Here is a 24,305-nt window from a genome sequence, read left to right on the forward strand (position 1 = left end):
GGTCCTATAGGGTAGTCATATTCATTGCTTGACCCCACTCGCCCATTAAAATCGCCTACTATTATGACCTTATGATTTATTTGGTCCATTTCGTCCTGCAATTGTTCCCAGAAGCTATCTTTGAGTTCCTTGGCTTCATTTTCCGATGGTCCATACCCAACAATAATTGTTGTCTTCTCGTTTTTACTCATATCTATTCTAAGGAGTCTTTCCGAAATATTTTTCCATCTAGTGATATTTTTATGCTCATTTCTGTGAACCATTAGGGCAACTCCTGCCCTCGCACGTTCTATATATATATATATATATATATATATAATGTTATTAAATATAGTGGTTAAGCAAGTAATGTTTTCCTCATCAAAAAGTTTAAATAGCTCAGCAGGGATTTGATCTTTGGCTTGCTGGATTGCTTTTTTTACTGATTTCAGTATACTGGGCCGGCGTAGCGCAGGCGGTAGTATGCTTGCCTCGAGTGCTGGTAGGCCAAGGTTCAAATCCTAGCGCCGGCAAGAACAACTAGACATTTTTAAAAATGTCTATAAGCCCCAGGTCGACTCAGCCTGAATAAAATGAGTATCTGGGGTAAAACCAGGGGTAATAATAGGCCGTTGAAGCGTAGCACTGGCCCTGTTACCTTCCTTGTATACCGTAGGCCCTAGATATAGCAGACTACCCTACTATAATCCCAAAGCCGCGTCAGCGGTAAGGGCCCCCGTAAGGACTACTGGCGCCTGTGAGCAAAAAAGGATTTTGGCGCCCCTTATGGCATTTTGGTTCATGTTTATTTATTTATTTTTTTGAAGGTAGGTAGGTATTTCAGGTAGGTTCTTGAAATAAGGCAAAAAACTGAACTTTAGAAGTCATAATAACTTTTAATGAGTTTTCCCCTAAAAGTGCTTCATTTTTTGGTTATTTCACGTTGAAATATTAGATTTGGAAAATAGGTACGAATAAGAACGTGTTTTTCATGAGCTTCAATTTTGCTTTTACTAGGTCTATAGACTTCATGAATATACAATTTTTTGTTTTTTTATACGCTACATTTTTGATAATAATATTTTTCTCGATAAAATAGTTTTTGAGTAATTTGGGAAAATCCATCTAAAAACGTGTTTTTTTTGTAGAAAAATAAACATTTTCACTGGCAAATAACTCAAAAAGTATTGATTTAGTTGGAAAACTCTATAGAACAAAATTTACTTAGAATAAGTCAGTCCATTTCCGGACTTATTTTAGACCTATATTTTTTCACCCCCGAGAAGGGGTATCTTTCACTCTCCTTCACTTTAAGTGAAGGGAAGTAGAACCTAATTCAAATTTTCTTGCAATTCTGTGGTGACCAGGAAAATTACACGGTATCGCCGTATTTCACGTTCATTTACTGGGGTATAGGTACAATATTAAAATAAAAAATAGCTATTGTAATAGCAATATTTTCCGAGACTTTGCTGTTGTTAATTAAATCACTAAAATTTATATTATCAAAAATTTCTTGTTCAATTGATAATTTTGTTAGCCCAGGCAATCTTTCTTTAAGTATTGCCCTTAAATGATTTTTAATGATTTTTAATGGTTAGTTGACTGGTAGAATGGTAAAGTTAACTTCCAGAAAAAGATCTAGCCAAAAGCTACAGATATAGGCAATGTCAAAAGAATTCTTAAGAAAGAAATGCTTACGGCTTACGTTTGAAAGGGTGGAGATTAAATTGTTTTCAAAGTAATCAAATAACTTAAACGCTTTAATTTCATTAAACAAATAATGATTTGATTCGATATCCTTAATATCCTGATCTGTCAGTCATTCTTCAAGAACAAAACAACGTTTTAAAAGATCGCTGTCACCTAAGTTAAATATGTTTCGTGTGCATTTATACCTGATCCTATTTAATTTCTCAACTTTTGTATTAAAATAAATTTTTTTTGCAATTTTTTTTTCAATTTTTGATCCTGGGTTTTGGCGCCCCTAAAGGATGGCGCCCGTGTGCATAGCACACTTGGCACATATGGTAGCGGGGGCCATGTCAGCGGTATAAAACGGGAGACTATTATTATTATCATCAGTATACTGGGACCTCTGGATAACTGGTTGTCGTAGGTATTAAGTTTATGTGTAGCATTTTCTCGATAAGCATCAGTAAAAAAAGTCACTGATGTATCTCTCCCATTGGTTGGACTATTGTTCGTGATCAGATATTTTTCCGTCTGCGTTTTTAAGTACGTGAGCATTTTTCAGTTTTATAACTCCGATGGTATATTCAAGTTTTTTGTGAAGGTTGAAACTGTCGTGTTTTTTTGGAGGACTTCTATTTCTTTACATAAGTTCTCGATTTCAGGTATTTGTTAATATTTGTATTCTTATGTTTCCGTCGCACTTACATCAGGTCTATGATTTCCTCTGTGCTCTCCAGTCATTTTTTGCATATGTTGTTGGTTTTTTCAAATACTCTAGTACTTCCTCTAAAATTGAGTTTATATGATGTCAAAACCTTCGTTGATGGTTCTATTTTCGACCCGTGTTGAGCTGGCCCCCCCACTTACAAAAATCAAAAAACAAATAGCCCTGATTTATGAGCTCTCATATTCCGCAAACTAAAAATTTTGAGCTCGTTCCACTGAGCAGGAATTTGATACTTTAGTGGGGGGCTGAGTCAGCCCCCCCACTACTTAAAAATAGGAATATTGAATCGGTTTTTGCGGCAGAATTACGAGCTATTTATGAGCTCTTGAAATTATATAGTTTCGATTTTTGAGCTCATCCCCTTCACCCCCAAACAACCCTTTAATTGATTTAACTTACGAAAAAAATGCTGAGAAAACTTAAAATATATCGTATTGCGGATATAATTCCTATAGCGTATATACTCTAAGAATAAACTATTAAATTACGTGTATTTCGATTATTGAGCTACAACCCCTTCGCAAGAAAACCACCCTATCTTCCCGGCTTAAGAGAAAGTTGTACTTCAAATGCATTAAATTAATTATTTGGCGACTACATATCATTTAATAATTTATAAGGTTCCAAATTACGCGCATTTAAATCAGCAAATTGCCATTTATTTTGTATAGTGCAGTCACTGAAAGTAAAAATCAACGATTACCTTCAATTTCGGTGAACCTTCATCGATTTTTACGAAAATTGGTCAGTGGTTAGAGGATACCTCAAGAAACAAAGGTGACATGGTACCACCTTGCGCCTTTACCCTGAGGGTGGATACCGCCCCTTCTCGGGGGTGAAAATTATTTTATAAAAAATAACTACACAAATCTTTAAAAGAACAAATTATAAGCAAAATTTATTTTATAAAGTTATTAAAATAAGTCAATACTTATTAAGTTATTAAAGATCAAAAATTTTAATTATTCGTGAAAAAAATGCATGCTTTGAAGCGGTTTTTCGTAAATCACTGAAACACTGTAAGTTTTTACAAAAAAGTTAATAGTAGTTTTATTCGTATAGCTTATATTCTAAGAATAAACTCTTAAATCACGCGCCTTTCGATTATTGAGCTACAACCCCTTCGCAAGAAAACCATCCCATATTCCCGGCTTAAGAGAGAGTTGTACTTAAAATAATTTAAATTAATTATACGGCGACTATATATCGTTTAATAATTTATAAGCTCGCTAAATATACGCATCTCAATTATTGAATTGCCATTTTCTTTCTATAGTGCAGTCACTGAAGGTAAAAATCAACTATGACCTTCGATTTCGGTAAATCTCCATTCATTTTCACGAAAATTGGTGAGCGGATTTTGATGCTATTAACTTTTTCTAGAGCTCATTTTTGATAGGTATTTCTAAGTACTTTGACAAATATTTAGTACCTAAGTGTTATAAAATGCATCTCTTTCCCGTTATTTAAGCTTGAATCCTTAGATTTGAAGAGTCACAGAAAAAAATATACATTTAATTACCATTAACTAACTTTAACTTAACATTAAAGGGTTTTTCAAGTAAGCAATTTATTATATTTTTTATTAGCTTCAATTTTAGTGATAAACACTTTTTTGTAAAAACTTACAGTTTTTGAGTTATTTATGAAAAATCGCTTTAAAGGCATTTTCTTTCACAAAAATTAAAATATTTGATCTTTAATAACTCAAAAAGTATTGATTTATTTTAATCACATTATATAACAAATTTTGCTTACAATTTGTCCCTCTCTCGATTTGTGGGGTTATTTTTAATAAAGTAATTTTCACCCCCGAGAAGGGGTGACATATACCCCAGGTTAAAATCTCAAATTGTTATTGTTAATTCGTGAAAATGAATGGAGATTTACCGAAATCGAAGGTCATAGTTGATTTTTACTTTCAGTGACTGCACTATAGAAAGAAAATGGCAATTCAATAATTGAGATGCGTATATTTTGCAATCTCATAAATTATTAAACGATATGTAGTCGCCAAATAATTAATTTAAATTATTTTAAGTACAACTCTCTCTTAAGCCGGGAATATGGGATGGTTTTCTTGCGAAGGGGTTGTAGCTCTATAATCGAAAGGCGCGTGATTTAAGAGTTTATTCTTAGAATATAAGCTATACGAATTAAACTACTATTAACTTTTTTGTAAAAACTTACAGTTTTTCAGTGATTTACGAAAAACCGCTTCAAAACATACATTTTTTTCACGAATAATTAAAATTTTTGATCTTTAATAACTTAATAAGTATTGACTTATTTTAATAACTTTATAAAATAAATTTTGCTTATAATTTGTTCTTTTAAAGATTTGTGTAGTTATTTTTTATAAAATAATTTTCACCCCCGAGAAGGGGCGGTATCCACCCTCAGGGTAAAGGCGCAAGGTGGTACCATGTCACCTTTGTTTCTTGAGGTATCCTCTAACCACTGACCAATTTTCGTAAAAATCGATGAAGGTTCACCGAAATTGAAGGTAATCGTTGATTTTTACTTTCAGTGACTGCACTATACAAAATAAATGGCAATTTGCTGATTTAAATGCGCGTAATTTGGAACCTTATAAATTATTAAATGATATGTAGTCGCCAAATAATTAATTTAATGCATTTGAAGTACAACTTTCTCTTAAGCCGGGAAGATAGGGTGGTTTTCTTGCGAAGGGGTTGTAGCTCAATAATCGAAATACACGTAATTTAATAGTTTATTCTTAGAGTATATACGCTATAGGAATTGTATCCGGTACTTATATTAGGTACTTAGTGTCATGTGTAGTGTGTGTGTTGAGTAAGTGTCTTGTTACTTTTCAAAGTCGACGCCATATTGCCTTTGCAAAGAGACGCTAATTGTACGCGAACGTCTACGGTCCCTCCGGTGAGTACCGATCCCACAAGGACATAAACTATTTTCATTTATTAATTTATAATAAACGAAAAATTTCTAATCCTGGTGAGATTCGATCTCACGACCACTCGGACCTTTCGATCCAAAGGTAGGCGCTCTTACCACTGAGCCACAGAGGGGGTTTTCTTTGATTTAATTTATATTTTGGAGCAGAGTAAATTATGGTTTGAGTTTATATCGGCACCGGGGTGGGTTTTTACATCTTTAATATTGTTTCGAGATCGGTCCATCTTAGGGGGATTTCCACGTGTAAAGATGACTTCTCGGAAGTTGAAACCAGGTATTTGTCATAATGAAGTCATTTTCTTGGCAGAATTTGATTATTCGCTCACCTCTTTGATTTGTCTCTTTCAAGTCCCAAGCCAACGTTTCCTGTGATGTTTTGCGTTATCTTCTGTCCAACTTTAGCGTTAAAGTCTCCCATAATTTTACTGTTTTGTGTTTCTTTGTTGTTTTTATCACTTCTATTTGATGGTTGGGTTGAGATGGCTGGGACACCTAGAGAGAAGGAAAAACGACTTACTGATTAAGAAGATCACCAGATGGAAACCAGAAACTGAAAGACCAAGGGGAAGACCCAGAGAGAGATGGGAGGACCAGGTCATGAGAGATATCAAAATTCTGGAAGTGAAAAATTGGAGGAAACTATGCACATATCGAATTGAGTGGAAGCAAATTGTAACGAAAGCCAAGTCATACAACACTTTGACAACATACAAGTGGAATGTGGAGTGATTCACCGCAATAAGCGAATCAGAGAGCTCTAAGTAAGAGCGGCAAACATTCCACCCAGAATGAAAAGCCCTGATGATAATGCTTTGATGGTAGATTTCTTCAATTTTCTGCTCATCTGCGTCAGCAATGGGTGCATAAATTTGGATTATATTTATATTTACAGGTTTAGTATTCAGCTGTATAAAAACTACTCAGTCTGCATTGGGATGAACTTAGTGACATACACACTAATATGCTGTTTCATAATTATTAATACTCCGTTCTGATGCATATGGTCTTGGTTTCCAGAAAAATAAACGGCATATCCGTTTGCTATGAAATTCCCTGTATTTGGCATATTGTTTCACTCACTCCCATGATATCTAGTAAAATCTCGTCCAGAATCTTTTGAATAATAAAACGCTTCGCAAGGAGCATCTTAATTTGACATGACTAGAAAGGTCAACGAGCAGTTATTTCCCATCCTTTGAATCTTGTGTGACTTCGGAAGATCTATAAAAGCGTTTCAAGACTAGGTTGAACTATCTGTTAAATATTTTCCTCTTGGGGTAAAGTTGGATTAGGTTATCGCCTCTTTTGTTGCACTGCTTAGTTGGGTTAGTATTACTGTTCCGATAAATTCTGGCCACTGCATTTGAAACCAGCTATACTTTTACAGAACATCTGCAGTGATTGCATACACTCGTTGATAGCTTTGTTTAATGTTATTTATGATATAAGTTATAAATAAAAAGGATTCAAAATATGCGTGATTATTTTTATTGCTTTATTTCAGATCCAAAATGTACTCGTTTTCAATTTGAATGTCGTTCAACCCGAGAGTGTATCGCTATCTACAACGCCTGTGATGGAATCCCCCAATGCGCCGATGGAAGTGACGAAGGTCCAGAATTAGGATGCCCGGAATCTTCCATAACCACAGCTACAGCTCTTCCTGTTGTACATGTCAATAATGTGCCTATACAACCTCTACTTCAAGTCAGATATGACGCTAATGTAAGTAGAAAGACTTTATTTTTGAGAAGCATAAAATTTATAATTCGTGTATTATACATACATTCTGTATATTCAGGGCCACCGTAACCGGGCGTGCAACGCGTGCGACGCACGCGGGCGCAACCCCCAAAGGGCGCAAAACCGACGGTTTGGTAAATAAGAAATATTTATTTTAAATGGGATAATCATTTTTTCAATTTTAATTTTAATTTTTTCATGAACACCTAGAAGAGAAGTCTCAAAAATCAAATATTGTGGTATTACTGAAAAAATAAATAATATTTTAAGTATTCTATATTTGGTGTTAATAATTACTAATTACTACTATTGTATTGTTTACTTTTTACTATGTTTCTATTCCTCCATAAAAGATGAAATATTATAAACTAGATGTTCCTCAGTTAAATCTAAAACCCCTAAGTGAAACAAGATGGTCGAGTAGGATAGAAGCTATCAAGTCCTTCAAATTTCGTATAATTAAAATTTGTGAGAATCTTACAGATATAGCAGATTATGATACCTTTTACCTTTTACATAGAAAGTAGACAGTGTTAGAATAATAATTGATCAAGTAGGTACTAATTTCGTTAAATAGTAGATTTGATATGAGGTTATTGGTTTTTTAGTACATTAAGTGTACTAAATATAGACAGATATTTTGTCTAAAAACTGTCTTGTTTTGTATAAAAACTAAAACTGTCTTGATCTTCAACAAATGCTAACTGATCCAGTCAGAACAGAGGCGGATATTGGTGAAACTGCTTTATTTAGTGAGATAAAAGCTTTAAAATTATTTTCATTGCACGACGCATCAAATCCTCTTCATAATCTTCAATATATATTTGAAAATATTTAACTTCATCTTTACCAAATATCAGTATTTCATTCAGAATCCTCCTCACTTTACCTGTGTCTGTTGCTTCTGGTGAGAGATCATTTTCAAAATTTTAATTAAAAATTATTTGAGGTCTACTATGGCAGAGAAAAGATTATCTAGTTTGGCAATATTAGTTATAAAGCAAAAACTAATCAATAAAATTAACTTTAAAGATACATATTATAAAAGAATTTGCTACAGTCATATCTAGAAAAATACCCATTTCAGGGGCGTCATTTGATAGAGTCAGGAGGGGCATTTGCCCCCTCTCTATAATATTGGAATTTACAAAATGACTATAATAATTTATTTGTAATAATTAGGAACATAAACTTTATAATATATACTAATGATTCATTACTAATGGAACAAAATAACTACAGTATCAATTTGTAAAGTAAAACAGTACAGTACCTCTGTACTGGTACTGTATGTGATGTATACCTACAGTAAAAATTTCATCCTTCTTCTACTGCTTGTCCCCCCCCCCCAATCAAAATTTGAAATGACACCCCTGGCTCATTTAATTCGATTTAGATTTAAGGTACCGATTTCTAGATTTAATTAACATATGAATGTTTTATTTGTTTCTTTTTGCCATCATTAGCAAATTAGTTACAAGAAAAGTAAAATTTGAGTTCTTGCAATTTCTGTTGTTTTATTACAAGTAAAAAATTAAAAAATATAGATTTTTTTTCATAACTGTATATACAGTGCGCTGGAATAAGTGTTACTTGATAACTTATTAATTTTTAGCATATAAGCAAAACGCTCGGACAGGTCGATCTTTAAAATTATCATAGTATATTATAGCATCAATGTTTCGAACTTTACGCGGTCCCTCTTCAGGTGACAGTGGTAACGTTTAAAAACAATTCGATCGAAATTTTGCGCCTACGCTCTTAAAAAGGATTAAAGTATTATACATTTTTGTAATCAGTATTTCAAACAATTTTAAATGAGCTATCACATGATGTACTTTCCTATTTAGAAAAATCAAAGTTTTGCCTATCATCTGAAGAGGGATCGCGTAAAGTTCGAAACATTGATGTTATAATATACTTTGATTATTTTAGAAATCGACCTGTCCGAGTGTTTTGCGTATGTGCTAGAAATAAATAGGTTATTAAGGAGGGGTAACACTTATTCCAGCGCACTGTATGTAGTGGATTTAAAGGGCGCTAAAATATGTCCCGCACGCGGGCGCCGCTCAACCTTGCGGGGGCCCTGTGTATATTTCACCATAAAACCTTAGAAGTAATCACAAAATAGAAATTATTTATTAATTATACTACATATATAAAAATGCCAACATTACGTAAGACAGATGAATATAAGAAAGATGAATAAACAACTTTCTTTTAACTTCTACCACTTTTCGTATTTCTCGCTGTTATTTTTGTGCAACCTTTAATATTTTTCTGTTTCCTCTTTACCTACAATTGTTTTCCTTTTTATCTGATTGTAAATTGCATCTTCTATTATGTGTTATGTCTGTGTTGTTAACACAGACAGCACCATGTTGTTAACAATCTTTTTATATTCTTGGGCGAGAATATTGAGCCTGCGAAGGTCTGGTAGCGTAACGTCGCTCGCAGCAATGGTACCTAATGGGTTAATGGGCCAATGGCCAATGGTGTAAACAAATCTACACCAGCAATCATTCTCGTGGTGTTATAGCTGGACATTAATCTTTTGAACGTGAGCAATTTTGATCCATATTGGTGGGCAATATTCAGCTACAGAATAAACAAGGGTTAAGCCTGAAGACCTGATGACCGAGTGTTGATGCCATCCCATGTTATGCCGCAGATCTTCTGAATTATGGTATTTTTGGATTTTAGCTTCTCGGCAACTGTACTTAAATGTTTTCTAAAGCTTATTAATTTGGGTATTTTGGGTGTTTATTGTGGTCAAGTCGTGTATTATCAAAGTGAACTTTAAGTATTTTTGAAGCCTAATTGTTGTTCAGATGGAGGCAGGTTACTTTGGTTTTAGAGGCATTGAGTCTAAGTCTCCATTTTTGAAAGTAGCTTTCCTTAACTTCTAGGTCTTCTGTCAGAATCTTTTCAGGTTCTGGATTGCCCTTGTGTTAATAAAGCCCAGTCATCGACATGTCAAACTTTGTTGTGGTTGTCAGCATGTCTACGATATAAAGGCTAAAAAGTAGTGGTGCGAGTACCGAGCCTTGTGGCAAACATTTTAAGTTTTATAAGGGTGCTTATTTCTGATCCCATATCTAATTATTTGAAATACCTTGCCGGTAAGAAGATTTTCTATTAATCTGACAGGGAATTCGCAAGGAATAGTGCGTAAGGGTTGATAAATCATCCCTTCTCGCCAGACTGTGTCTGAAATAAAGCTGCTGGCAGATCTATAAAAGCAGCAGAACTATCTAGTTTTCTTTGAAAACCGGCTTCTATGTAAGTACAGAGAGATAAGACCTGATGGGTGCAACCTCGATTTGGTCTATAACCTGCTTGTTCTTCTTCTTCTTCTTCTTCCTTTATTGGGTTATATCCCTCGGGATAATTCGCCCAGCTTCCACCAGGGAAATACTCTTGTCTTGCTCTGGGCAGTCGAATATTTCCAAATATATATGTTAAAGCCTCAATTTTTTTAAATATATATTAGCAGGAACATCTTCGTATAGGGCCAGACAGTCCCTACAGGAAAGGCAATATTATACCATAAGGGTTAAGACTTTTATCATTTGGAGGTCCAATATCTTTTTATATCTTTATCTTCTTAATTTTTTTAATTCAAATTTGGGAATTGATTAATTTATAAATTAAGTTTGGCTAAGTTAAGGAATTTAAGGATCAGGTTAATCCTACGTGGATTAAGGTTGGACATAAGTAGGCAAATTTTAATGGGAGTAGGGATATTTGTCTTGGCTAATTCTTTATATAGGTCAAAATTGGGTGACATATTTATAGGGCACTCAAAAATCAGATGATTTAAGGACCGAACTCGGCCACAGTCACAATATGGGTCATCTTTTACTCCTATCCTGAATAGGTGAACTGGAGTAGCACAATGACCTGTCCTCATTCTAATAATGGTGGTTATATGTCTTCTGTCTTGGTATGCAAAATTGTGGTACCAGGGGAGTTTATCTATCTGACCTACAATTTTAGAGTAAAATGAATTATTTCGATTTTTCCCCTGCCATTCTTGCTTCCACCGATTCCAGATGGAATGCTTGATGTCTGGTAGAAAGTTGGAATAGTGAAGAGTGATACCAGCAGCTACATTTAAGGTTCTACCTATATTAGCTAGTTTATCAGCCACCATGTTCCCTTTAATATTCGAGTGTCCTGGAATCCATGCCAGACTAATATTAACGTTATTTTCTTTCGCTTCAATGATGCCTCTCTTGGTCATGAACGATGAATGTTCTGTTTCCATAGAATAGGTTGATCTACCTATTTTCTGTAAGGCACTTTTAGAGTCCGAGCAGATAATTGCTTGTTTAATCCCATTTTTCAAAATAATTTGGAGGGCATGATTAATTGCGACAATCTCAGCCGTACATATTTGGGTATACTTAGGTAGTTTACTGGTATAAGAATAGTTGATCTCTCGGCTAAAGACACCAAAGCCTGCTGATCCTTCATCATCAACTGAGCCGTCCGTGAAGAATTTGGTGTGACTAGGTTTATTTAGAATTATTTTTTGGAGTTGAACTGAGGCAAGTTCATCTGAACGATTAGATTGGATATTTATGATTGGAATTGTTGATAATTGATGGTCTAGTTCAAAGTTATGGCATGGGTATAAGTCACTTAAATATAAGTTGGGATAAGTACTTTTAAATTTGTTTTTTAAAAGCACTAGAAATGGAATACTTCTGTTTTTCCAATGATTTTGGTTCCTTTGAATTGCCAAGTCTAACAGGTCGAGAGCGGAAATAATTGGGTTGCCAATTAACATTAAATTTTTTAATATAAATTTAGAGTTAAGCCATTCCCATCTAGATTTAAGCGAGATCTGACCACTTTCACTTAAGAGAGCATGAATTGGGGTAGATTTCATGCATCCAGTTATAATTCGAATACTTTTGTATTTTAGTTTCTCCAATCTTTTAATTAAGGAAGTTGGACAATCGAAAATTACCTGGCAGCCATAGTCCAGATGGCTCTGAATCAGACCATTGTGTACAATTTGTAAGGTTTTTGGATCACTTCCCCAATAAGTCCCACAAAGAGCTCTCATCACATTCAGGCCACGATTTACTTTTAGTTCTATTGAGTTTACATATGAATTCCACTTTAAGTTTTTTTGAATATTTACCCCCAGGTATTTGACTGAATCCACCCAACCAATATTCTGGTTACAAAATATTACGTTAGGGGGAGAGATTTTCGTGTTTCCTTTTGTAAATAATATTGCAGAAGATTTGTTCTTAGACAGATTTAAATTGTGGTCTAGCAACCATGATTCCATCTGAATCAATAATTTATTTACATTAATTACCAATTCATTAATATCACTCCCTCTAATCAGAAGAACCAAATCGTCTGCATACTGAATTAGTTTGCATGAAGAGGGGATTAAATTATACAGGGAAAGACAATATAGGTTGAAGAGGATAGGGCTTAATGGGGAACCTTGGGGTAGTCCCAGACTTGATTTTCTTGGGCCATGGGTTTGTCCCAGTTTGTCTTTGACAAATAGCTCTCTATCATTTAGAAGGCAGAAAATCAAATTAGCCAGTTGGGTTGGAATGTTATACTTTAATAATTTGGAATACAAGAGTGATATATTGACATTATCATAAGCAGAAGAGATATCTAGAAATATGCCAATAGTGTATTGATTTTGAGCGAAGCCTATTTGAATTGTTGAGGTGAGGTATGTAAGGCATTCCGTACAACCTCTACCCCTTCTAAATCCTAGTTGTAGTGGATTAAAAATCTTATTATGTTCCACAATCCACTCTATTCTATTCTTTATAAGAGTTTCGAGCTTTTTGCCTACACATGAAGAAAGAGCTATTGGTCTAAAGTTTAACGGATTATTACAATCTTTATCTTGTTTGATTATAGGTAAAATTACTGATTGTTTCCACTGAACAGGAACTATACCCGTTCTAAGACTTTCATTGAAAAGTTGAATTAATAACAAAGATCCAACAACGGGAAGATTTTTTAACATTGAGTAGGAAATCTGATCCAAACCAGGAGCCGAGTCAGATTTAATTGAGAAGGAGTTCTGATACTCGTCGAGAGCAAATGGCGGTTCTAGGGCTTAAGGAGATCTAACCAATACTTTATTGACAGCGGAAAGGGGGGTTAAGCAACATAGAATTTCCTGGGATATAGGAGTAGAGGGCAATTGTGTATATATTGAAGGTTTCGAAGCCGATACCTTATTAATTTTCTCCCACACAACTTTTAGAGGAGTGTTTCTATTTAATTTACTGCAAAATAGTCTGAAACTATTTTTACGTTTTGATTTTAGGAATTTTCTTGATTTGGCTATATTCTTTTTAGCCTCGATATAGTTTTCCATTGAGGGGATATTTTTAAATTTTTTTAAGGCAGACACTCTCGCAGAGACGACTTCAGCACATGAGTCATCCCACCATGGAATGTGGTATTTGGAATTATTAGGAGGGTGAAGCCAAGGTATTGTTTCATCAGCTACCGATGATATGGAGTTAGTAAAAAATTAGTAATCTTCCCTGGGAGAAGCTAAGAAAATGCTGTTTAAATTGTTATGATAAGTAGACCAATCAGCTTTCTTTAGATTTCTTCTTTTACATGAATGCGGGGGAGATTGAGGACATACACCTATCTGACATATTATGGGGAAGTGGTCACTAGTTCCAGTATCTGAAATAGTGGACCACTTGCCCACACTGGCTGCCACATCGACTGATGCCATTGTTAGATCTACTACCGACTTACTGCCTCCTGGGGCCACCAGTCTAGTTGGGGACCCATCATTGAGAAATACTAGCTCAAGTTCCTCCAAAGAATCAAAAATAATCCTACCATTGTGACTGTCTCTAGAACTACCCCATGCCTTATGATTACAATTTAGATCACCCATGATTAAAAATGGCTTATTAAGTAATTTAACAAGGGAAAACCAGTTGGATTTGGAGATAGAGTTGTCTTGTGGACAGTATATATTAAGAATATTCAAATTAAAGTTAGGGAGAAATGTGAGTTGGAATTGGACATCATGATTGAAGCCTGGATTGGCAATTTGAATTTCCCTATAATCAATATTGTTTTTGATAAGAGTAATTAATCCGCCATAGCCATCCTCTCGATCTTTTCTGATTATTTGATACCCTCTACATCTTATAACATGTTGGTTTGAGAGCCAAGATTCGCTAATAAGGATTATATCTGGGTTAAGGTTTTTTATAAGGATTTTTAGATTGTCAGAATTAGTGTTATACGAACGTATATTCCACTGAATAATAGTTATCGGAGTGTTAGGATTCATTATAAAGAGTATGTTTGCTAGACCAAGGAGTCAAAAGATCTCGAATCCTCAGGCTCGAGATCCTCTATTCCCCTCCGACCCTGGTTTACATTTGTATTGAAAGGTGATACACTTTTGTTTATGCTAGTCTTTAGATCTGCCAGATTGTAAGGAATGGAGTATGATTTTGAGTTTATTAAGCCCCCAATAAAGGTCATGACGAGCTCCCTGTGAGATTGGTTCAGCATAGACATGGCCTGATTGAAATCCAAATGAAGTTGGGATAAAGATTGTGAGTTAGTGATTTGAGAATCAGAGTGAGCAGGATTGAATTTTGAAGTCGAGGGCTCATTTATTCTTCTACCTGATGGATTAATAAGTAGTCTTTGGTGGGAGATTTTATCATAACCTGTATTTTCTTGTATTGAATGTCTTCTTCTTTTTGGTGGAAATTGAGTGACTTGACTAAAAGGTTTTGAATATTGAGCTGAGGCTGCAGACCTCCTCTCCTGTGGTAAGATGCCATTAGAATTATTCTGATCGCTATGTAAGGGGGGAAATCGTTTATGTTTAAAGATGAAATATTATGGATCCTAGGAACCTGCTGACTTGCCTCATAAAAAGATAGATTAGAAAAGGACATTAGATCCTTAATATCTTTTTGTCTGACTCTATGTCTACAATTACGACTACTTGATTCATGGTCAGAAGATTTGCAGAAAATGCATTATTTTGTACACGTATTAGATGAAGAATCCTCATGAGAAGTTCCGCATCTAGCACATTTCTTTTTTCCTCTACATTGGTTCGTAGAATGGCCATAAAGTAAGCAATTTCCACATTGAACAACAGGGCTGATGAATGGTGTGACCCTCATTGGTAGTTGATATATGGAAATTTCTTTAGGAATAAATTTTCCTGAAAAAGTTATGCTAATAGTTCCCGTGGAGACAAATTCAACCTTTGAATCCACTTGTACTCTCCGGTTCATTCGCTTTACACTTAATATCTTACATAAAGCCAAGTTGGTTTCTGATGCCTCCTTTATTTCTTCCTCTGTGAATCTTTTATTAACTCCCCTTACTATACCCCTACAAGAAATCTGATGAAATGGAATGAACACGTCATACCCTAGGGCTTCCCAATCTTTCCTCACAACGAAATCGTTGGCTGCTTTTCTAGTGGCAAATAATACCCCTATCCTGTTTTTACCTTTTCTACTGATTTTCGTGATGTCTTTAATTTTTAAAACAGAAATAGATTTAGCTATACTTAACACGTGGTAATCTCCAATATTTTTATCCTGACCCTGGACAAATACTTCATAAGGACCTATGTCGGTCTCCGAATATAGTATTTGTTTTTTCCTTTAAGACTTTTCTGAATAATTGGAGGTTGAGATTGACATTCATGTTGGTTGATTTTATTAGGAGGGTCAGGTGGTGGAGGAGGATCGGGAGGAACTTCTTCCTCCATCTTATGCGGCAGATTGACGAATTTAAAATCTATGCCAGTCGATGCAAATTAGAAATTAACAGGGAAATATAGATAGTTTTGGCCCTTACCCTTTGGATGAGTTTCAAAAGTCGTCCGTTCACCTCGAACGATAATCACAAATTTGTCTATTTTAAGTTTTCTTCCAAAAAATCAAATGTCAAACACAACAAAATTCACAACAGATATTCACTGCGAAAAGAAGCCGAGGCTGTTCATCCCAGCGGACCTCGACTTCTTATCAACGATAAATAAAAAATTAACAAGAATTAACAACTGTTTTCAAACTAAATTAGGTTTGATGAGGTTTTTTTAGCAAAAATTAAAAACTGTCAACTGTGACGTTTTCAACCAGCACGTTGAGGTTAAGATTTCAACCTGCTTGTTCGATTGGAATAGCTTTGGAGAGTATTGGGCTTATTCTGATAAAAATTAGTATTTCAAGTAGTTTATACATTATAGATAATGGAGCAATTGGTCGATAGTTTTTGGGTGGTCAGCTGGTTGACCGGCTTTTGGTGTTGCTATAACTTTGAAATATTTAAATTTCCATGGATTTCTGACGGTCTGAATGATATTTGTGAAGAAATGTGCTAGCCAGGTTTTCGTGAATTTCCCGCAATTAAGTAGATAGATATGAATTCGGGGTAGATGCAGTTGAATCCTGAGGCTTTTCTAGGAGAAAAGTTTTTCAGAGCGTTCTATTTCTCCGCTTGTGACAGAGCGAGAATGTTCAGTCTCGATCAGAGAATCGAATTTGATATCAATACGGAGGGTAAAACATCACCCTTAGAATTTTAACTCAAAACATGGCTATTTACCTACAAATATTCAGACCAAATAAGTCAACTGTCAAATAATAAACATGGACAGGTTTAGACTCATAGACTTACATATACGCTGTGAGCTTCGCTGGTATCGCCAACTAGCGGATTACGAGTGCAACTTTTGCTGGAAATTTAATGAGAAAAGTATTGCGAATAATAGCAAATACTTGTTTAAAATTTATTATTTAATTCTTATCGTGTAATATTTACAATGTAAAGAAGTAGGTAATTAGATTATTTTTTGAAATACTTTGCCTATTATTTTGACGTATTGATTGGCCAATATTAGTTTCCCTCTTTCCTACCTCTGATACTTTGACAATTATCGTGTAGATGGCGCTTAGATTAATAGATTAATTATATTATGAAATGTAAAAAAACCAAATTTTAATATTTAAAAGTATATTTAAGGTAAAAATATATGCCACAGCTTTGGCCAACTAATATTTTTTCCTATTAATGTTTTTAATTTCAATGTTTTAAATTAATCACTTTGACATTTATATCGAATTTCCAGCCGAAGTTCACCAATCTGTCACTACTGGCACTCACGAACTTTTAAATATCTCCTCTACCTACGAGCTCACAGCGGATAGATTTAAGGTTTGTTCCAACCTAAGGTTTTTGTTTAGGGTAAGTTTTTGTTTAAGGTTTGTTAAGGTTTGTGTCATATTATCGTTCTCGGAATTGTTACGAGTATGCGCAGTAACAAAAAATGTTTTACTGCGCATACTTATACGTTATTGTGCATACGCGTACCCATTCGAGAACTGTAATGTGACGGGTTGGAACAAACCTATATCAGCCTATATTAACATAAACAGAGTGTCATGTTGATGTTGAGTGAAGTGACGACACCATCTTTTTTTTTGGCTCAGTGCCGTTTTACTCTTACGCATAGTAAAGCTGCGACAGTAGTCCTCCCCTTCCGTGCCCAAACCGCGGGTAATTTGTTTCTCGATACAATGTGCTAGAAAGAGATACTGCAAACCTGTTCAAGAGATCTAGTCCATTCTTTCACGGTTTTTGGTCTAAATTTTAAAGAACCGCTTGGATTGACATGAAATTTGGTATACGCATAGCTTACATGTCAAAGAAAAAAAGTGATATTGTGCCGATGTGTGCTTTTGACCTGGGGTGACTTTCACCCCCTCTTGGGGGTGAAAAAATATATGTCCAAAATAAGTCCGGAAATGGGTAAACTGACTAATTTTAAGTAACTTTTGTTCTATAGAGCTTTTTCGCCAAGTCAACACTTTTCGAGTTATTTGCAAGTGAATATGTTCATTTTTCAACAAAATAACCACATTTTTAGACGGTTTTTCGCAAATAACTCAAAAAGTAAGTATTTTGTCGAAAAAAAGGTTCTTAGCAAAAATACAGCCTATAAAAAAGTAAAAAAAATTTGTACGCGATAGGTCTCTGGATCTCGTAGAACCAGAGTTATAGCCAATGAAAAATAGATTCATATTCACCTAATTTCATATAGAATATTTCGACGTGAAATATCCAAAAAAATTAAGCACTTTTTGGGAAAAGTCTATTATAACTTTTTTAAAGTGTTTAAAAAAAGCTTTATTTCTGCTTTTACAAAAAGTTTCTAGCATTAAATTTAAGTAACTTACGCTCAAAATAAAGTTGGTCCCTTTTGTTTTTGCAAAAAAAAATCGGGAAGACCACCCCCTAATTAGCAACTTAAATTAAATTAATCGTTACCGCTCCACAAATTATTTTACTTATGTTGTGTTTATATGATCTGTAAGTTTCATCGATTCAAAGTGCTTATTTTTGAAAAAAATTGGTTTCAAAGTAAAATTTTTAAAAACTTAAATTTTGAAAAATATGCTTTTCTTCAAAATACCTTAAAAATTGTTAGAGATACCAAAAATCTCGAAAAACAAAAAAAGTCAGATTTGCTTTTCTGAATATCATGTATTTTTTTGTTTTTCTGTTAGACAAAAATTGATTAAGATTTGGTGTTTCTAAATTTGCATACATTCGTGATCAGTGACTCGTTCAACCCCTTTTAACTACAGCCCTTTCAATAATACGGACTTTGAACCGATGAAACTTACAGATCATATAAACAATATATACATAAGTCAATAAACTTGTGAAGTCGTAACGATTAAGTTCATTTAAGATACTAATTAGGGGGTCATTTTATCGATTTTTTTACCAAAACCAAAAGGGACTAACTTTATTTAGAACGTAACTTGTTTAATTTTGATGCTAGAAATTTTTTTTATAAAACAAAAATGAAGCTTTTTTTAAACACTTTAAATAAGTTGTAATGAGTTTTCCCCGAAATGTGCTTCATTTTTGGTTATTTCACGTTAAAGTATTCCATTTGGAATTTGACGAATATGAACCTATTTTTCATTAGCTATAACTCTGCTTCTACTAGGTGTAGGGACGTGATATATACACCACTTTTTTTAAAATTTTTTACAGGCTATATTTTTGCTGAGAATGTTTTTTCGACAAAATACTTACTATTTGAGTTATTTTCGAAAAACCGTCTAAAATCGTGTTTATTTTGTTGAAAAAATTAACATATTCACTGCCAAATAACTCGAAAAGTATTGACTTAGTGAAAAAACTCTATAGAACAAAAGTTACTTAAAATTAGCCAGTTTATCCATTTCCTGACTTTCTTTGGACGAATATTTTTTCACCCCCAAGAGGGGGTGAAAACCACCCTAAGGGCAAAAGCACATATCGGCACAATATCACTTTTTTTCTTTGACTTGTTAGCTATGTGTATGCCAAATTTCATGTCAATCCAAGCGGTTCTTTAAAATTTAGAGGTTTTGCAATATTTTACCGTTAAAGAACGGACTAATCTTGTCTACAGGAAGCGCGGAGGGTAGGCTCAGTCTATGTTATTATATAGGTATACGTCTATCGTTAAATTCTGTTACGATAAAACCGACACGACAATTTCTATTTACAATAATTCTTTCTTCAGAACGATTTCCGGATTTCAAAGCGAAAAGCCGAAAACAAATGTAAAATGTAATTTTTATTACAACCAATTGTGACTTAATCCCATATAAATAAAATATTTGATTTATACTTCTTGTTTATGGCAATGCTCCGAATAAAATTAAACAAACAAAAAAAAATACCTTAAATACCAAAAACTCTGGATATTCCTTATTTGATTTAGACAATCGCATTTCTAGTCTGTTACTATCGCTTCTAAGAACGATACTCATTGATTCAACACGGCAAATGCATGCAAAGGATTAATTATTCCGGTCTCAACTTTACAACAAACAAGGAGCTTGTGTTAGTGCTTTATTAACGTTGAGAAATCCCTTGAGATCGCTTAGTTAGTGTTTGATTACGAGATCAGAAATAAACTTTAATTAAGTAAGTTTTAGTTTACGTTTTATTTTCAATTACTATCTAGGGTAGTAGTCCAGGCGGGATCTGTTGAAAAGCAGCACATAATGGATATTTTCCATAGGAGTCTACTTTTGTGTTAGAATCACTTTAGCATATGTATCTAAAGTATAACATATATGTAAACCTTGTATCAATAATGACGATATAGTACATTCTTTGACGGTTTTTGCTGTAAATTTTAAAGACCCGTTTGGATTGACATGAAATTTGGCATAAGCACAGCTAACATGTCAAAGAAAAAAAGTGATATTATGCCGATGTGTACTTTTGCCCTGGGGGTGAGTTTCACCCCTTCTCGGGGGGTGAAAACCATACATTCAAATTAGGTCCGGAATTCGCTAAAATGACTAATTCTAAGCAACTTTTATTCTATAGGTACAGTTTTTTCACTAAGTCAATACTTTTCGAGTGAATATGTCCATTTCTTAAAAAATATGTTCATTAAACAAACACGTTTTTAGACAATTTTTCGCAAATAATTTAAAAAGTAAGTATTTTATCGAAAAAAACATTCTTTACAAAAATATAGCCTCTAAAAAAGTGAAAAAAATGGTGTAGGCGTAAAGTCTCTATACCTAGTAGAAGCAGAGTTCTAGCTAACGAAAAATAGTTAACTATTTAGATATTAAACAAGCCACAATTAAATTAAAAAAAATAATTTTATTAAAGTTTCGACGCCCAAATTAGGTGTCGTTGTCAAAATACAAAATACTACTAAATTAAACAAAAATGTTGTTGCTTAGTAAAAAATTCTTCTAATAATTTATTTAATCTGACTCATTTATATCGGCAATTCAGACATATATTATACATTTTAAAGTAGAAGACTTTAAAATGATATTGCCAATATTTATGAGTTGCGTTCCTGGGACGACTTTACTGGAAGACAGTTTATTCGATTTCATGTAATCGAATTCGCCCTACCAGATAGACTTACCTATACAAAAAATCACCACTAAAGAAGTTAGAAATATTATCCAGCATGATATCAGTCCAAAATAAGCTCCAGGGTATGACCCGATCAACGGGAAAGTACTGCAGCAATTGACATGCAAAGGTCTGAAAATGATAACGCAAGTATTTAATGCAATATTTAGGCTAGGTTACTACCCAGAACAATGGAAAGTTGCTCAAATTATTCTCAAACCTAAGCCAGGGAAAAATAAAACTCAAGTGACTTCATACAGACCAATAAGCCTGCTACCTGTTCTATCAAAAATCTTGGAAAAACTTCTCCTTAAACAATTATCCCCAGTTATAGAAGAAAGGAAACTAATTCCTCAACACCAATTTGGGTTCAGAACATAACACGGAACGATAGAACAGGTACATAGACTGGTAAAATACATCAGAAGTGGTCTAGAAAATAAAAGGTATTGTTTTGCTGCATTCCTGGACATTGGTCAGGCCTTCGACAAGGTATGGCATGCTGGTATGCTCTTTAAACTAAAGAAAAACTTTCCTCATCCTTTTTATCAAATCCTAAAAAGCTATATTTTCAACCGACATTTCCAAGTCAAGCAGGATAATGAATACACAAGCCTAAGACCAATAAAAGCCGGAGTACCACAAGGAAGTGTCTTGGGACCGATAGTGTACTTGCTCTACACTGCTGACCTACCCACAAGTAACAGAACAACGTGTGCAACTTTTGCTGATGACACTGCTGTACTAGCCTCTCACCATGATCCAAATACAGCATCCAGAACCCTTCAGAAAGATTTTAATAATATACAAAGATGTTTTAAAAAAATGGAAGATAAAGGCGAATGAGAGTAAATCCATCCATGTAACCTTCACCATGAAAAGACAAACATGTCCATCTGTAACACTAAATGAAACGCAACTCCCACAAACCGATACTGTCAAGTACCTAGGAATCCATCTTGATAGGAGATTAACTTGGCAAAAGCACATTTTTACAAAAAGAAAACAACTAGGAATAAAATTCCGAGAAATGTACTGGATCATCGGTCGTAAATCTCAACTATCGCTTGAAAACAAACTGCTGATATATAAAACTATATTAAAACCAGTGTGGACCTATGGTATCCAACTTTGGGGGACAGCCAGTCAAACTAACCTAGAAATACTGCAGAGATTCCAGAACAAAGTCCTTAGAACAATGCTGAATGCCCCTTGGTAGGTGCCAAACTATGTGATAGAGCAAGACCTCAATGTGCAATCCATAAAAACAGTAATAACAGAATATTACAAAAAATATTCCAAGAGACTAGAATCTCATCCAAACTAGTTAGCCATCAACCTCACTGATGACCACAATGATGTACGACGCCTGAAGAGATTCAAAGTAGTGGACCTAGCAAGAAGATTCGAATAATCTGTGATAACTAAACTTATTTTTAACTTGTTTTAATTTAATTTATGTAAAGAGGGTGATCACTGGATCTCCCTCTACAGGTAAAATTTTCAATTTTTGTCAAAGAATTTACCTATTGTTCTTAGTTAAGGACAGATTGTAAATATTACAACATTAAAAAAAATGTAATCGAATGAACTATCTTTCAGTAAAGTCGCCCTAGGAACGCAAGTCATAAATATTGGCAATATCATTTTAAAATCTTCTACTTTAAAATGTATAATATATGTCTGAATTGCCGATATAAATGAGTCAGATTAAATAAATTATTAGAATAATTTTTTACTAAGCAACAAAATTTTTGTTTAATTTAGTAGTATTTTGTATTTTGACAACGACACCCGATTTGGGCGTCGAAACGTTCGTACAATTATTTTTTGTCAATTTTTGTGCCTTATTTTCCACCTAAATAGTTAATTATAAAAATGCCACAAGGAAATAGCTAGAACAACATAAAGAAAAATAGGTTCATATTCGCCAAATTCGCCAAATTCCAAATACAATATTTCAACGTGAAATAACCAAAAAGTTGAAGAACTTTTTGGAGAAAACTCGTTACAACTTTTTTAAATAGTTTGAAAAGCTCTATTTCTGTTTTTATAAAAAAATTCCAGCATCGAATGTAAACAAGTTACGCTCAAAATGCAGTTGGTCCCTTTTGTTTTGGCAACAAAATCGGGAAAATCACCCCCTAATTAACAACTCAAATGAAATTAATCGTTACCGCTTCACAAGTTGCTTTATTTATGTTGTGATTATATGATATGTAAGTTTCATCGATTCAACGTGCTTATTTTTAAAAAAGAATTGGTTTTAAAGTAAAATTTTTAAAAATTTTAATTTTTAAATTTTTTTTTTCAAAATACCTAAAAAATTATTAGAGGTACCAAAAATCTCAAACAATAAAAAAAGTCGGCTTTGTTTTTCTGAATATCTTGTACTTTTTTGTTTTTCTGTAACCTGTAACACAAAGATTGGTTAAGATTTGGTGTTTCTAAATTTGCACACTCGTGATAAGTGACTCGTTCAAGCCATTTCTGTTATAAAATGAGTTAGGTGAGCTAACTAGCTAACTAAATGACCATCAACGATTAAGAATTTATTCTTAATTACAGGACAATAGAAAAACATTTTTCTTGAACATAACTTGTATAACTGACATTATATTTTCTTGACATTACATTACTTCAATTATCAATACTGTCAAATACATAAAGTGGCAACCATAGAGCAATAGCTACTTTTTATATTGTATATTCTAACACTCTCCCTCAATATGAAAAGTAGATAAGCTAAACATTAGACCCTAAAACAAAATCATTATACAATTTTGGTTTATTTCTAAAACGCGTAGGGTAACGCCTAAATTCTTCAACACTATCACTATTTCTTTCTTCTCTATTCACTTCTCGATTTTCACTCGCACTTTCTACACTTTCAGTATTCTCAGATTGCACAATTTCATTCATACCAGTTTTCACTTCTTCGGAGTTTTCATGTACACCAAAACATTCCGACTGATTCTGGTTCACTGATTCGGCTTTAACCTCAAAAATTCGCAAATTACATGTAACCTCAGGTTTAAATCGTACGTCGTGGCTCGATACGATTCTTCTTTCAGATGGAATCCATATTCTAAAACCATCCCTGTCATTCACGTAACCAACTAAATAACCATGTATCGCCTTGTCATCAAATTTACTGCGAAAATTTTTGTTTACGTGAACATAACATTCAGTGCCAAATATTCTTAAATGTTTCAAACTCCCAACTGGCTTTCCATACCACAATTCATAGGGACTT

The 24,305-nt window shown here is 34.0% G+C and overlaps 1 protein-coding gene across 2 annotated transcripts in view; it reads left to right on the forward strand.

Annotated features, from left to right (window-relative positions):
• The window catches only part of LOC114328120 (uncharacterized), a 259,872-nt gene that overhangs the window by 72,907 nt on the left and 162,660 nt on the right, over positions 1–24,305 (forward strand). For both annotated transcript variants that reach the window (XM_028276894.2, XM_028276895.2), the window contains exon 4: positions 6,846–7,066. In XM_028276894.2, the coding sequence (XP_028132695.1) occupies positions 6,846–7,066 (221 nt within the window). The remainder of the gene's footprint in view (positions 1–6,845; positions 7,067–24,305) is intronic.

Source organism: Diabrotica virgifera, chromosome 4, assembly GCF_917563875.1.
Source record: "Diabrotica virgifera virgifera chromosome 4, PGI_DIABVI_V3a".
In the NCBI taxonomy this organism is placed as follows: domain Eukaryota; kingdom Metazoa; phylum Arthropoda; class Insecta; order Coleoptera; family Chrysomelidae; genus Diabrotica; species Diabrotica virgifera.